The 15206-nt window shown below is 41.5% G+C and overlaps 1 protein-coding gene across 2 annotated transcripts; it reads left to right on the top strand.

Annotated features, from left to right (window-relative positions):
• Window positions 1–5203: 5203 nt before the first annotated feature.
• On the top strand, window positions 5204–14984 carry PSMA4 (proteasome 20S subunit alpha 4). 2 transcript variants are annotated; one of them, XM_012739412.3, is made up of 9 exons: window positions 5204–5333; window positions 6768–6793; window positions 7381–7423; window positions 7689–7851; window positions 9507–9584; window positions 9894–9982; window positions 11767–11897; window positions 12393–12516; window positions 14569–14984. In XM_012739412.3, exons 2-9 carry the CDS (start codon window positions 6791–6793, stop codon window positions 14721–14723), a joined length of 786 nt encoding a protein of 261 aa, XP_012594866.1. In that variant the 5' UTR covers window positions 5204–5333; window positions 6768–6790; the 3' UTR covers window positions 14724–14984. The 2 variants fall into 2 exon arrangements, with proteins under 2 accessions (XP_012594866.1, XP_012594868.1); XM_012739414.2 differs by lacking the exon at window positions 7689–7851.
• Window positions 14985–15206: the final 222 nt, after the last annotated feature.

The raw sequence follows: 15206 nt of genomic DNA, 5'->3' as shown, positions 1-15206 counted from the left end.
CCTAGCTCTTGGGAGGCCGAGGCGGGCGGATTGCTCAAGGTCAGGAGTTCAAAACCAGCCTGAGCGAGACCCCGTCTCTACTATAAATAGAAAGAAATTAATTGGCCAACTGATATATATATATAAAAAAAATTAGCCGGGCATGGTGGCGCATGCCTGTAGTCCCAGCTACCCGGGAGGCTGAGGCAGAAGGATTGCTTGAGCCCAGGAGTTTGAGGTTGCTGTGAGCCAGGCTGACGCCACGGCACTCACTCTAGCCTGGGCAACAAAGCGAGACTCTGTCTCAAAAAAAAAAAAAAAAAAAATATAATGGTTAGTTTTCAGACTGATACCAGGAATGTCCCTAAGAAGATATTATTAAATTCTTTATAATTTATGTTTCTTTTTGTATGACCATAGAGTAGATTGAGTAAACTGGAGCTCACTATATACTTAGTTTAAATTATACTACTGCATTTCCTTCACTGATTTCTATTTATCTCTCCCTTCACTGATTTCTATTTATCTCTCCCTCTGTATGACTTAGTAAATAGCTGTTTACTTATTCTTATAGTTTTTTTTTTTTTTTTTTTTGAGACAGAGTCTCGCTTTCTTGCCTAGGCTAGAGTGAGTGCCGTGGCGTCAGCCTAGCTCACAGCAACCTCAAACTCCTGGGCTCAAGCAATCCTGCTGCCTCAGCCTCCCAAGTAGCTGGGACTACAGGCACGCGCCACCATGCCCGGCTGATATATATATATATATATATATATATATATATATATATTAGTTGGCCAATTAATTTCTTTCTATTTTTATGGTAGAGACGGGGTCTCGCTCAGGCTGGTTTTGAACTCCTGACCTTGAGCAATCCGCCCGCCTCGGCCTCCCAGAGTGCTAGGATTATAGGCGTGAGCCACCGTGCCCGGCCTATTCTTATAGTTTTAACTATTCATTTTCTACAAATGACTCGTGTCTAGAACCTTGGCCATTCAAACACCTTCTCAATAGTTATCTCTTTCTATATATGAATATACATTGATTCTATATGTCTCTTTCTAAATATATGAATAGGCATAGATTCTATAACTATCTGCCTGTCCACCTACCTATTTACACTTCCCAAAATAAGTGTTTCTCTGAATTTTCTTATATCATTCATTTTTAACTTCTCTGTCTCAATTTCCTTATCTGTAAAATTGGGATAATGGTAGTACCTATCTCATAGAGTTAGTAGTGAGGATTTCACAAGAGAATAATGCCAGTAAATACCACAACACTTGGCACATAGTTGGGATCCAATAAATATTTATTAAATAAATCAATCAAAACATATCCCAGGTTACCCAAACTCAAAATATTAGAGTAATTTTTTGCTTATTTCTTTCATCTTCAATCACTGAGCCCTATTGGTTTTTATAATCATAGAATTTTAAGAATCTCTGTCTTTCCTGCCTTTTAAAGTTTTTAGCAATATATAATAAAAGCCAAGACCGAGCACAATGGCTCACGCCTGTAATCCTAGCACTCTGGGAGGCCAAGGAGGAAGGATGGCTCAAGGTCAGGAGTTCAAAACCATCCTGAGCAAGAGCGAGACCCCATCTCTACTAAAAATAGAAAGAAAATAATTGGCCAACTAAAAATATATAGAAAAAATTAGCCAGGCATGGTGGCGCATGCCTGTAGTCCCACCTACTCGTGAGGCTGAGGCAGGAGAATCACTTGAGCCCAGGAGTTTGAGGTTGCTGTGAGCTAGGCTGACACCACGGCACTCTAGCCTGGGCAACACAGTGAGACTCTGTCTTAAAAAAAAAAAAAAAAAAGCGCCAATATTTATTGAGCACTAGTATTTTACACACATCTCATTTAATCTTCATAACAAACCCATGAGGGAAGTACTATTATGATTAATCCCCATTTTCAAATAAGGAAATAGAGGCTTAAAAAATTGAACTAATTTGATGAAAGAGAGCTACTGCTTAGGCTGGGTGCAGTGACTCACCCCTGTAATCCTAGCACTCTGGGAGGCTGAGGCGGGTGGATCGCTCAAGCTCAGGAGTTGGAAACAAGCCTGAGCAAGAGTGTGACCCCATCTCTACTAAAAACAGAAAGAAATTAATTGGCCAACTAAAAATACATAGAAAATATTAGCCGAGCATGGTGGTGCATGCCTGTAGTTCCAGCTACTCGGGAGACTGAGGCAGAAAGATGGCCCAGGAGTTTGAGGTTGCTGTGAGCTAGGCTGACGCCATAGCACTCTAGCCCGGGCAACAGAGTGAGACTCTCCCTCAAAAAAAAAAAAAGAGAAAGAGAGCTACTGCTTAAATCAGGTCTTTCTGATACAGACCATGCTGTTAACCACTACAGGGTCCCACACTACTTCCTCTCCCCATTCCTTCCTCCCCTATCCTCCTACATATAGACACACACACGTTAGGAGGAACAAATGAGATCATTCACATGAAAGCACTTATGCTTCTCAAATTTAAAAAACTGTAGTTTTTATCTAGCTTGATCGATCATTCAGGAAACTGGGGACCAGAAAAGTGGACTGAAAGTGGATTTCACTCCCAGCCCAGTGTTCATCCTCTTCTATGATGAAACCCTACAGATTTCCCTCTTGATTACTTCTGCTAACGTGGATTCCCTTCCACTCAATTCCTAATACAAATATTGCTTACCACTATTTCAATATTTAAATACATGCTGCATTGCATTGATATTTTACTATTTGGTGTTTGTTCTAGTTTATCTCTAATTAGTCAATTCCATCTATTTTATAAACTCTTGGGTGGTTGTGATGGTTAATTTTAGCTGTCAGCTTGACTGGATTAGCGGACACCTATGACTGGGTTAAAGGATACACAGATAGCTGGTAAAGCATTATTTCTGAGAATGTCTGTAAGGATGTTACCAGAAGAGAATGGCATTGAATCACAGACTAAGGAAGATCCCCCCTCACCAATGTAGGTGGTCCACTGAGGGCCCAGATAGACAAAAAGGTAGAGGAAAGATGATTTCAGTCTCTCTTCTGGAGCTGGGACATCCGTCTCCTCTTGCCATCAGACATCAGAACTCCAGGTTCTCAGCTTTTGGACTGCAAGACTTACACCATCAGCTCCCCTAGTTCTCCAGCTTGCAGGCAGCATATTATGGGACTTCTTGGCCTCCATAATTTATTTCCATAATAAATCCCCTTCTATCTATCTATCCATGCATCCATCCATCTTATTGATTCCTTTTCTCGGGAGAACCCTGACTTAATATAGTGCATAAATTGAATAATATTTATTTCATATAACCTTCAGGACCTAGCACCATGCCAGGCCCCTAGCAGACCCAAGAAAGATCTGTTGAATAAACTGCAAGAATGAACACACTTCTACAAGTGCCAAGTCCTAGGCCTTTCAACCAATGAGGAGAAAACCCATTTCTAGATTTAGAAATCAATACCATATGTCTGGCAAAAACTCTTTGCTCTTGCAAGTGTCTTTTTCTGTCCAGACTTTTATCCTCTCTGGACTATAACAGAACTTTACTTTCTGGTCTTCTTAGTTTCCCTAACCTACATACTTCATATTGGAGGCAGATAAAAATTCTGGTTACATACATTGCTGTGTGACAATTTAACTAAAAAATTAGTGGCTTAAAACAATCATTTATGGTTTCTGTGGGCCTATTAATTCAGATAGGCCCTGGGACAGCTTGTCTTTGCTCCACACTGCTAGGAAGACTTGAAGGCAGGGGGAGATTTGGTGCTTGCGAGAGACTCAATTTCTAGGGACTAGAATCACCTGGAGGAATCTTCACTTACCTATCTGACAGGTGACACTGGGACCTCATCTAGGCTGTTGGCCAAACACCTCTCTATGTGGTCTTTGCCTCCTCACAGCGTAGTGCCTGGGTTCCAAGAACAACCATCCCAAGAGGACAAGACAGAACTATATCACCTTTTATGACCTACTCTGGGAAGTCAAATGATACCACTTCTATTGTAGTCACAGGCTCACCCAGATTCAGGGCAAAGGGACATAGAACCTTTCAGTGGGAAGCATCAGTGGCACATTGTAAGAGAAACTTATTGGATGGGATATCTTGAGGGCTCATCATCCTAAAACATCACTTTGATCCTCTTATTATTGATCAAAAAAATTCTTGCATTGAAGGTACTCTACAGTCTGGCCTCAAATGCCTTTCCTCCTTTAATTCCTACATTATCTCCTCCATTCGAGCCAGACTGAACTGTTACCCAAACTTGTCAAACTTATTCTCCTGCTCTTTTATCTCAACTGATCCCTCCTCTTTTGACCTAAGAAATCCTACCTCTCACTTAAAACTTCATGATTGCTGAATTCTGCAGAATGAACTAAGATGGCAGGTAGGGGCCCTCAGTGATGCCATAAGTACAACACCTGAGGATGCTTTCAAAGCACTACCTATCTGAGCATGGCCCTTTGCCACCTTGCCTTGGCTCACCTCCGTGTGCTTGGAAAGCAGAGATGACAGGAGGGACCTCAAAATGCAACTCATTTCCAAGCAATCTCTTTTCAAAGCTCATATCCCCCAATAATTTTGCACCCGACATGAAGACAACAAAAGTCCTTGCCCAACGGGCTGCTTCCTGGGAGAGACCATGAGCAAATGACCACGTATTAACCCAGACCTAGTCAACCTTCTAGCTTGAAAAACCTAGACATGAATAGTAGATAGTACACATAAGCATTGAAGCTGGATGAGAAAAAGGGCGGAGAGATGGATGACAAACGCAAACAAGCATGACAATTTCAGCAAAGAAGATAACATGCTGCGAGTGTACGGTGGTGGCAGGGTATTGCTTTTAACTAGGTTGGTCGGGGAAATCCTTTCTGACGTGGTGAAAAGCAGAGGAGACCAAGGAGAAAATTCTCCCCAAACCGGTACAGTTGGGCCATTTGCGGGAACAGGGCAGAACGACAGACAAGCAACTCACAAGCCGGCGCACACTGGCGCTCTCCCAGGTCTACGTGACCCAACAGCAGTGAAGAGAAAGCGAGACTGAAAGCGCAAAGCGTAGAAGGAAGTGAGCTACACTTAACTCCACCTTCTGCTCGGCTAGGGTCTTCCTGCCCTGCTCCCAGCGGTCTGCAGGCTGAGGACGCCAGCTGAGGCGCCGCCGCCACCCTCCCAGCTCCCGTGAGCGTAGCCGCCCCGCCCCGCCCGCCCGCGGAGGACTTCCGCGTCCTCGGCCGCCCCGCCCCCGCGTTGTGCGCACGCGCGGGGGCCATATTGGCAGGGTCCCTTCCGGCGTGGCTGGCGGCTTTTCTCCCGCGGAGTAGGGGGCTCTGTGTGTATCTCGACTGCCCAGGGTCTTCCCTCCGGTGAGCCTTTGCCTCCTACGGGCCCGCGGAAGCTTGGCGCTCTCCCCGGGGCGGGGGTCCGTAAACGTCCAGGCAGCTGGTCCCGGCCTGCGGGCGCCGCCGAGGAGCCGTGGGCACTATGACTCTGCACCCACCGCCTCCATGACGGGCCGGCCGCTGGGACCGGCCCCCGGGCTTCCCGTGTCCAGCCTGGACCGCAGGGGCCAGGGCCGGGCGAGTGGGCTGGGCATGGGGGCCAGTGGGCAGGACCGCGGGGTCGGGCGGCTTCTTACCGGTGGTCCGGAACGTGCGCGTTAGAGCCGCTGCTGGTGCCGCTGAACTCGAGATCGTGCGGCGTCAGGCGTGGGGACTACAGAAAGTTGTTTACGCCCGACTCAGACTCCCCTTGGCAGGCCTCTTTTGTGTCCTCCGAGCTTTTCTGCTCACAGCCATCCTTCCCTTGCACTTGCCTTTCGGAACTGTCTCATAACTGGCTGCCCTCCCTTTAGTCTTTTACCAGCCTGAGTGATCTTTCTAAATGCCAATGAGTTCCTGTGGCTCTTGGGCTCAGGAGCATTCGGCGGAGCCCCATTAACTAAGAAATAAAATTACGTTTTCGTCTGGGCATGCAGGCCCTCCAGTATCTGATCCCAGTTTAACTTTCCAGTTTTGATTTCCTGTATTATAGTATCTGGGAATATGGCCTTTGGACTCCGAGGCATTTCTAGTAAATCACGCTGAGCCCCTGGTATTGTCTTTTGCAGGAATGGAAATGATGTCCTCCAAGATTACTGACCCTACCAAGTTCAAGACCCCTTATTACTTTGTGGGGAAGGCCTAACTGAGCCTCTTACCTTGGCATTCAAGTCTGTACATGATTTGGATACTAGCTTAACTCTAAGACTTGTTTATGTTCTTTTTTTAAACTTCAGCAGTTTGTCTCTTGCCCACTAAGCTGTCTTACCCCAGTACCCTTTACTCACACTTTCTGCTCTGCCTGGACTGTTCTCCTTTCATCCCTATTCTTCATTTTAAACCTGAGGGTTCTCAGCCTTATTTCTGCTTCTCCCATCACTAATTTACTTTCATTTCTTTTTTATTATCTTTTTTTTTTTTAAAAAAAAAATATTTTTTGGCCACATTCTCCAGCAGAAATTAATTTACTTTCATTTTCTGCATCTTTCACTTCACCCCACCCTCGGTGCCTCTTTCCACATTACTTTATAATCTATGACTATCTCTTCTAACCTAATTGCCAGACTAGTATAAGCTCTTCAGGACAGGGTTTGGTTTTACCCATCTTGGTATTCCAGTATCTAGCATAGTGCCTGGCACTTAGCAGGTGCATCATAAGTGTTAGCTGAATAAAGGGAGTGAATAAAACAGATTTGTAAAGTCAGGAAATGCTTTTTAAATTGTGAATTTTATTTTAATGATCCAATTTTATTTTTACAGGAATTATATAAAGTTCAGAAAACATGGTGAGTTAATACACATACCAGTAATCTGTTGCCTGATAAATAATATTGCTTGTATTCTGCTTATGGACTTGCATGAGAAAAAACTGAAATGGAAGAAATGGAATGGTGTCTTCTTCCTTAACAGTTTCTTCTCACACATTAAACTTTGTGTACCAGGGTAGGTTTTTTTTTTTTTTTTTTTTTTTTTTTTTGAGACAGAGTCTCGCTTTGTTGCCCAGGCTAGAGTGAGTGCCGTGGCGTCAGCCTAGCTCACAGCAACCTCAAACTCCTGGGCTCAAGCAATCCTACTGCCTCAGCCTCCCGAGTAGCTGGGACTACAGGCATGCGCCACCATGCCCGGCTAATTTTTTATATATATATTGGTTGGCCAATTAATTTCTTTCTATTTATAGTAGAGACGGGGTCTCGCTCTTGCTCAGGCTGGTTTCGAACTCCTGACCTTGAGCAATCCGCCCGCCTCGGCCTCCCAAGAGCTAGGATTACAGGCGTGAGCCACAGCGCCCGGCCCCCAGGGTAGGTTTTAGAAGATGATTTGTGAGAGCTTACTTTCAGTGGGTAGGAATCACTTGTATGTTTTTCCTTTGCAGTCTCGAAGATATGACTCAAGGACCACTATATTTTCTCCAGAAGGTAAAATAGACATTGTTTAATCTGCCTCAAGTAAAAATTCTTTTAAAGTGTTAGACTGTTATGGAAAAAAAATCTGCAAACTTTTCTTGTAGTTGCATTGTTCACCCTTTTTGTACTTTGAATTAATTATGGTCACCATGCATCATAGAAGAGTAAAAGTAGGGCTCTTGTTTGTAGCCTGCTAGCGTCATTGCTGATTTCTCTTGGACCAGTGGTGCAAGACCACAGAAGAGAGTTTTGGCTTCTCACTGCTTGTGTTTTGTAGGTCGCTTATACCAAGTTGAATATGCCATGGAAGCTATTGGACATGCAGGCACCTGTTTGGGAATTTTAGCAAATGACGGTGTTTTGCTTGCAGCAGAGAGACGCAACATCCACAAGCTTCTTGATGAAGTCTTTTTTTCTGAAAAAATTTATAAACTCAATGAGTAAGTGAGATTGTATTTATTTTTTGAGACAGAGTCTCACTTTGTTGCCCAGGCTAGAGTGAGTGTCGTGGCGTCAGCCTGGCTCACAGCAACCTCAAACTCCTGGGCCAAAGCGATCCTCCTGCCTCAGCCTCCCGAGTAGCTGGGACTACAGGCATGTGCCACCATGCCTGGCTAATTTTTTCTATGCATTTTTAGTTAGCCAATTAATTTCTTTTTATTTTAGTAGAGATGGGGTTTCGCTCTTGCTCAGGCTGGTTTTGAACTCCTGACCTTGAGCGATCCGCCCGCCTTGACCTCCCAGAGTGCTAGGATTACAGGCGTGAGCCACCACGCCCACCCGAGTAAGTGAGATTTTAGAAAAGAGTTTTTTAGAATATCTTACTTTCTTTTCTTCTGTTTGATCTAGCCTAAAAAAGAAAAAAAAAAAAAGAATATCTTACTTTCTCACATAAGTAGGATCTGCATAATTTGGGAGGGTTCTTCCATTTGACTTGGTAGAATTGAACAGTTTATTGTTTTTTTACTTGTGAAAATTTGTGCTTTTTAAATTAGTTTGCTTGAAACCTCTTTTGAGGCCCAGTACGATGTGTTATTCCTTTTAAGTGCAGGGCCACTTAGTGGAGAAACAGTATTGTGTAGTACATACTTAGTAGTCACACGGATTGAGGTTCAAGTCCAAGCACCACTTGTGCTAGCTGTGTGACCTTGCACTAATTATTTAACTTCATTGGGCCTCAGAGCCTCCTAGAGTGGTTGTGGCAGTATAATGAAATACAATGAATGAAATAAAATAGCAGTGTCTGGCATATAGCAGGCCCCTTTATTATGTAGAAGAGCTACTGAGGAATTTTGTTGAATTTTACTGAATCCTGCCAGAGAATAGGTCTCTTGGAGGTCTGGAAACAGTTTGGCCAAAGCCCTGTACACTTTATGAGATTTCTGTTATATCTGGGTATGCAAAACTTTGCAGCTAGTGGAGAGCTGGCTATGCTAGTTAGAGACTTTCCCTTCAGTGGTGGACCTCTTAAATGCCAGTTATCAGGGTCTTTTGATACAGTTGTCCAAAGTAGTGTGTCATCCCTCCACAGAGCCACTGTTGGGTCCACTCAGCAGCTTGCAGGCTTGGCTGGGCATAGCATAGTGAGTATGTAGGCTCTTAGGAGAACCAGGGCGGCCCTCCAGAAAACACAGGCAAAAAACCAAAAATGCACCCCTAGTAGGCCAGTAGCCCTGGACTTCTCGGCAGGCTTCCCCCCCTTCATTCCCCCCCCCTCAAGCTAGTCCTTAGGAGTGAGGGTATGACCCAAGAGCATGGAATAGTCTATCTAGCAAAACCCTTTTCTTCTTTGTTGCTGAATCTTCTCGGGATTTACTTTAGCTTCTTGGTGTTAATTCTCTTACCCTGTTTATAGGGTGGTGATGATAAATAAATCTTTTGAAAAACCTAAGGTTGCATTTGTTTATCTTTCATGTTGAATGACATCAAGTAAATGTCTCCTACAAAGATAAAACTTTTATAGTTTTTTCCTGAAAGCTGTAGCAGCTGTGAAGCAAGCATGGTAAATTTCTAATAGAACTTGGTCTTTTTAATATTTGTAAAGGCCCCTTGCAAGCATCTTCTCTACTCTAAGATCAGTCTCTTTCTCTTCTAGGGACATGGCTTGCAGTGTGGCAGGCATAACCTCTGATGCTAATGTTCTGACTAATGAACTGCGGCTCATTGCTCAAAGGTATGGTCGTAAGTAGCATAACTATTAGAGAAATTAGATGTTTCTAAGGATAGCTCACCTTTGCAAAGACTAAAGTCATTAAAGTCTATTAATTGAAAATTAAGGGTGTTTTTTTTAACCAAATTTACAAGATGTTATTTACCATGAGGATATGAGAATGTAGACATATTTCCTCCCCCTTCCTTCCCTTCAAATACATATGACTATTAGGTTGTCTCCATGGCATAGATTTCTTTTCAGAGGGTATCTTCCTTAGAGTATATCTGTGTTTTAGAGAAAACTTTTAATATGCCAATCTCTTTATCCTAGGTATTTATTACAGTATCAGGAGCCAATTCCTTGTGAGCAGTTGGTTACAGCACTCTGTGATATCAAACAAGCTTATACACAGTTTGGAGGTACTGAATTATTTGTAGATTTTATTCTAAAAAGTTAAAATATTTTATAAGTAATAACCTTTTGAGACAGTAAAAGGAAATTGAAAATTAAACATTTTCCATTTTTAAATTAATACATAATATTTTACATATTTAGAGGTACATGTGATATTTTGTTACATGCATGGAATGTGTAATGATCAATTCGGGGTATTCCAGGTATCCATTACTGAGTATTTGTGATTTCTATGTGTTGGAAACATTTCAAATCCTCTCTTCTAGCTACTTTAAAATATACAAGATGTTGTTGCTAATGATAGTCACCCTACTCTGCTGGAACATTAGAACTTATATCTATCTAATTGTGTGTTTGTACCTATTAACATTTCACTTCATCCCTATTCCACCTACACAGCCCTGCCAGCTGCTAGTATCTATCATTCTATTCTTTACCTTCATGAGATCAGCTTTTATAGTTCCCACATGAGTGAAAACATGGAATATTTGTCTTTCTGTGACTGGCTTATTTCACTTAACATGACTACCTCTAGTTCTATCCATGTTGCTGCAAATAACATTTTATTCTTTTTTATGGCCGAATAGTATTCCATTATGTATATATACCACATTTTCTTTATCTCTTTGTCTGTTGATGGATACTTACATTGGTTCCATATTTTTAATTTTTTTAAGAAATCTCCAGACTGTTTTCCATAGTGCCTATGCTAATTTATGTCCCCAACCCCTGGGCTACAGACCAGTATCTGTGGCCTGTTAAGGACTGAGCCGCAGAGTGCCGCTGCACACCCCCCAAACCCCCACCCGTCTGTGGAAAAATTGTCTTCCATGAAACGGGGGGGGGGGGGGGGGGGGGGGGCAATGGGCACAGCAGGAGGTGAAGCTTCATCTGTATTTACAGCAGCTCCCTTCCTCATTGCTTGCATCACCACCTGAGCTCCACTTCCCACCACCCCCATTCATGGAAAAATTATCTTCCATGAAACCGTTCCCTGGTGCCAAAAAGTTTGGGCACCATTGGTGTATGAGTTCTCTTTTCTCTGCATCCTCACCAGCTTATATTATTTTTTGTCTTTTTAATAATAGCCCTTTTAACTAGGGTAAGATATCATCTCATTGTGCTTTTGATTTGCATTTCCCTGATAAATGATGTTGAGCATTTTTTCAAATACCTGGTTTTTTTAATTAAATTTTTTTAATTGACAAATAACAATTGTAAATATTCACGGGAGCATAGTGATGTTTCAATACATACAATGTATACTGATCAGATCAGGGTAATTAGAATATTCATCTTATTTCTTTATGTTGGGATTTTCAATATCCTTCTAGCTATTTGAAACTATATATTATTAACCACAGTCATCTTGCAGTGCTCTAGAACACTAGAACTTCATACATTCTTGCTTCATGAATGCACCTGCTTGCACCATGTATGTTATAAGTTTTATTAATAGGATATTGAAAATAACTATAGGATTGTTATTTTGAATATATAGGATATCCAAAACAACATTTTCAAATCTGGAAACATTGCTTTTTACATGATAATGAAATTTGTCATTGTTCCTCTGTCTGTATTTCCTCTCCTGGCTATGTCCAAATCCTAGAAACAAAAGTGGAATTTGTAATGGAGCTTATCTATGGTAGCCAGAACAAAAAGCAGTTTATGAATGCTTAACTTCACAGAAAAGGGCTTAGACACATTCACTGAGCTCAAGTAACTATACTATAGTGATACTTAATTTAAATTGTTGATATGTTTGGCTTTTTTTTCTTTGTTAAAGGAAAACGTCCCTTTGGTGTTTCATTGCTATACATTGGCTGGGATAAGCACTATGGCTTTCAGCTCTATCAGAGTGACCCTAGTGGAAATTATGGGGGATGGAAAGCCACATGCATTGGAAATAATAGCGCTGTGAGTATTTTTGTGGTGTATAAACTCTAGCAGAAGGTCGAATAACTACCATAATTTTGAAGTAGTGGTGAATGTAAACAGTATTTAAGATAGCTGCAACAACCTTAATATGATATGAAAATATCTATGATTTCTTGATGACAAGGTTGCATATGCTGTTACTATACTGGGATTTGTTAACTACATTTGTAATTAAATGCCAATTTTCAATTAGAAATTGTGAAATTAGAAGTTGTAGTTTTGTTTCACATCCTAGTTCATAGATCCCCGAAATTCTATGACAGATCCCTTAGGGGACCAAGGAACCCCCAGTTAAAGACTGCCTTCATAGAGTATCCATACCCCTCTTCCTACTCCATGTCTGCCCTTCCTGCCATCACAATTGTTGGTAATGCCAATAATAATTTAGGCATTATTCTTCCAGACCAACTCATATTCCTTAAAAATGCAAAAACTTAAAGGAAATTCTCTACGTTGATTCTTAATGTTTTATAGGCAGCTGTGTCAATGTTGAAACAAGACTACAAAGAAGGAGAAATGACTTTGAAGTCAGCACTTGCTTTAGCTATCAAAGTGCTAAATAAGACCATGGATGTTAGTAAATTATCTGCTGAAAAAGGTAATTCATGTGCTTTCCTCGAATTTGTTCAGTTGAGTGAGGGGAATTGATTGAGCAGGTACTGTTAGGTCTTTAATGTGTTATTTTAGTTCATTGAGACAGTAACCTTATGAGTTAGGTGGCCTTATATACCTATTTCCTAAATGAAAAGACAGGGGCTTAGTGAGGTTAAATAACTTGACCAAGATCAGCATTGGTAAGTTGTGGAGCCACCATCCCACACAGTATTCCAAGCGTAAGGACTTGAGCCTGAATGTTCTCAATAGTCACATAGATCCTGTACCAGGCTACTTTTAGTTAACAATTGTCTTATCAAGACTTTATGCCAATGAGATCTATGATTGTATGTATGATAAAGAATATGTATGTAGGCCGGGCACGGTGGCTCAGGCCTATAATCCTAGCTCTCTGGGAGGCCGAGGCGGGCGGATTGCTCGAGGTCAGGAGTTCAAAACCAGCCTGAGCAAGAGTGAGACCTCGTCTCTACTATAAATAGAAAGAAATTAATTGGCCAACTAATATATATAGAAAAAATTAGCCGGGCATGGTGGCACATGCCTGTAGTCCCAGCTACTCGGGAGGCTGAGGCAGTAGGATCACTTGGGCCCAGGAGTTTGAGGTTGCTGTGAGCTAGGCTGATGCTACGGCACTCACTCTATCTAGCCTGGACAACAAAGTGAGACTCTGTCTCAAAAAAAAAAAAAAAAAAGAATATGTATGTAGTTATATATTTTTACATAGGTATGACATGCTTTATCAGAAATACAGCCTTTCCATGTGTTGTGGTACTCTCTTCTGTGTATTAATGTATTAATATTATTCTATTATTGTATTAATAGTAATCTCTTATATTAAGTTCATGTTAATAATTCTGAACACTTTATTCAACTTAAGTTGTATGACTATATAAAACAATGTTTCTAAATAATGTTTTTCAAAAATTGTGGTAAATTAACATATTGATTTAGTTTAGGATAATTTAGTTCCTGCTGTTCCTTAGAAAATGCCATTAACTGGAAGGTTGTCCTCTGTTGTCTGCTTCTACCTAATTCCAAGGAGGCACTACTCAATTTCCCCTACACAAAAATTCCTTCACCTTTAGATATCAGTCTTCTTTTCTTGTCCATAGCCATGGAAGTTGTTTTTCATGCATTTGTTTTGAAAAGTCCATAAAAAATGTTATTTATTACTGATTGAAGATTCTAGCTGAGCCTTTAGAGGTTCCAACAAAGAAATTGTGGTTGCTTCTGGTCAGAACAGCTAATAGCAGAACAGCTAGAGCAACTGACTGCCCTTTTTCTAAGGAAGTGACAAAATGGCTGCTAAGAAAGTTGGGATGGGTGAGGATAAGTATTTAAGTAAAAGGTATTTAAGCAAAAATGGTAATTAAAACGTTACAAGATCAGGGCAGTGTGGTGCTGCTGCAGCCGGAGCCCTAGGCTGCAGCCCTATCAGCGGATGCTGCTGCTGGACAACAGAGGAGAGAAACCCAGTATACTAAACCTTAAAGCAGCAAGATGGTTGGAATTAAGTGAGAGAGACGCCATCTGCCAAGAGTTCTTCAAAAAAATTCAATCAGGCAATTGGCTTTATGTCTCAAGTTGCTCTATAAGCAGAGAAGATGAATCATCACCCAGAATGGTTCAATGTGTACAAGGTCCAGGTAACTCACCTTGCATGGTGGACTGACCAAAAGAGATGTGAAGCTGGCCAAGTTTATTGAAAAAGCAGCTGCTTCTCTGTGATTGCTCCCAAAATTCAGTAAAATCTTACACACAGCTGCAATTTTGAAGGCAATTTGCTTGAACAAATTAAGTTGTAAGCTTAGTTTGCCTTTATGTACCACATCTTGTAAAATCAGTGTTTACAAAATGATTTAAACTTGAAAAAATTACAAGATTGAAGGTGTTTTGTTCCATAAATGTCCATGAATCATATTAAGCATAAAACACGGGAGAGTGGTGAACTAAGGCTCATGATGTGAGGAGAGTAAACTGTTAAGTTCTGTTCACTAAGTATGCCTGCCTGTAACACAAGCGTGTTTGTTTGCAGTGGAAATTGCCACGCTAACAAGAGAGAATGGGAAGACAGTAATCCGAGTTCTCAAACAAAAGGAAGTGGAACAGTTGATCAAAAAACACGAGGAAGAAGAAGCTAAAGCTGAGCGTGAGAAAAAAGAAAAAGAGCAGAAAGAAAAGGATAAATAGGAGACAAAATCAGGGATTCTATAACTCCTCTGGGGCACCGTTTCAGTGTAAAGGATGTCCTACTCTTCCACACTGAGAAGGCTTTGGTTTTTTTTTTAACTTGTGCAGTGGAGAAATAGGACATTCCATACTGAATTGGGTCCTTGTCGTTTTTGTCCAGTTGAATACTTTATTGTAACGATGATGATTACTCTTCGTGGACATCTTAATCTCCCACACGTATCCCTGTTTTTTTGGAATAAAACTTGGGAAGAGTGGAAATGGTGATGAAGAAAATTCTCTATAGCAGTAATTGTTAAGCATATAGGGACCAACATGGCCATTATCTTCCTTTCACGGTCTGCGTATGCTGTGGCTTACACTCCGTCCACGAAGGTGGGCGCTTCCTCAGGCTGGCCAGGTTACCTGGCTCTGTCTCCTGAATGAGCACATGGGCTGAGCAAATCCAGGATTGGTGTATGAGTGTGAGGATCCTGCAGCTAG

The sequence above is a fragment of the Microcebus murinus genome, chromosome 6, assembly GCF_040939455.1.
Source record: "Microcebus murinus isolate Inina chromosome 6, M.murinus_Inina_mat1.0, whole genome shotgun sequence".
Taxonomy (NCBI): domain Eukaryota; kingdom Metazoa; phylum Chordata; class Mammalia; order Primates; family Cheirogaleidae; genus Microcebus; species Microcebus murinus.
This window is presented reverse-complemented; position numbering and strand designations above follow the sequence as displayed.

Excerpts from the sequence above, each read along its gene's own strand:
- PSMA4 (XM_012739412.3), top strand. Across the intron at positions 7,852-9,506 it reads AAAATTTATAAACTCAATGA|GGACATGGCTTGCAGTGTGG; the intron begins GTAAGTGAGATT and ends TTTCTCTTCTAG. Across the intron at positions 9,983-11,766 it reads AGCTTATACACAGTTTGGAG|GAAAACGTCCCTTTGGTGTT; the intron begins GTACTGAATTAT and ends TCTTTGTTAAAG.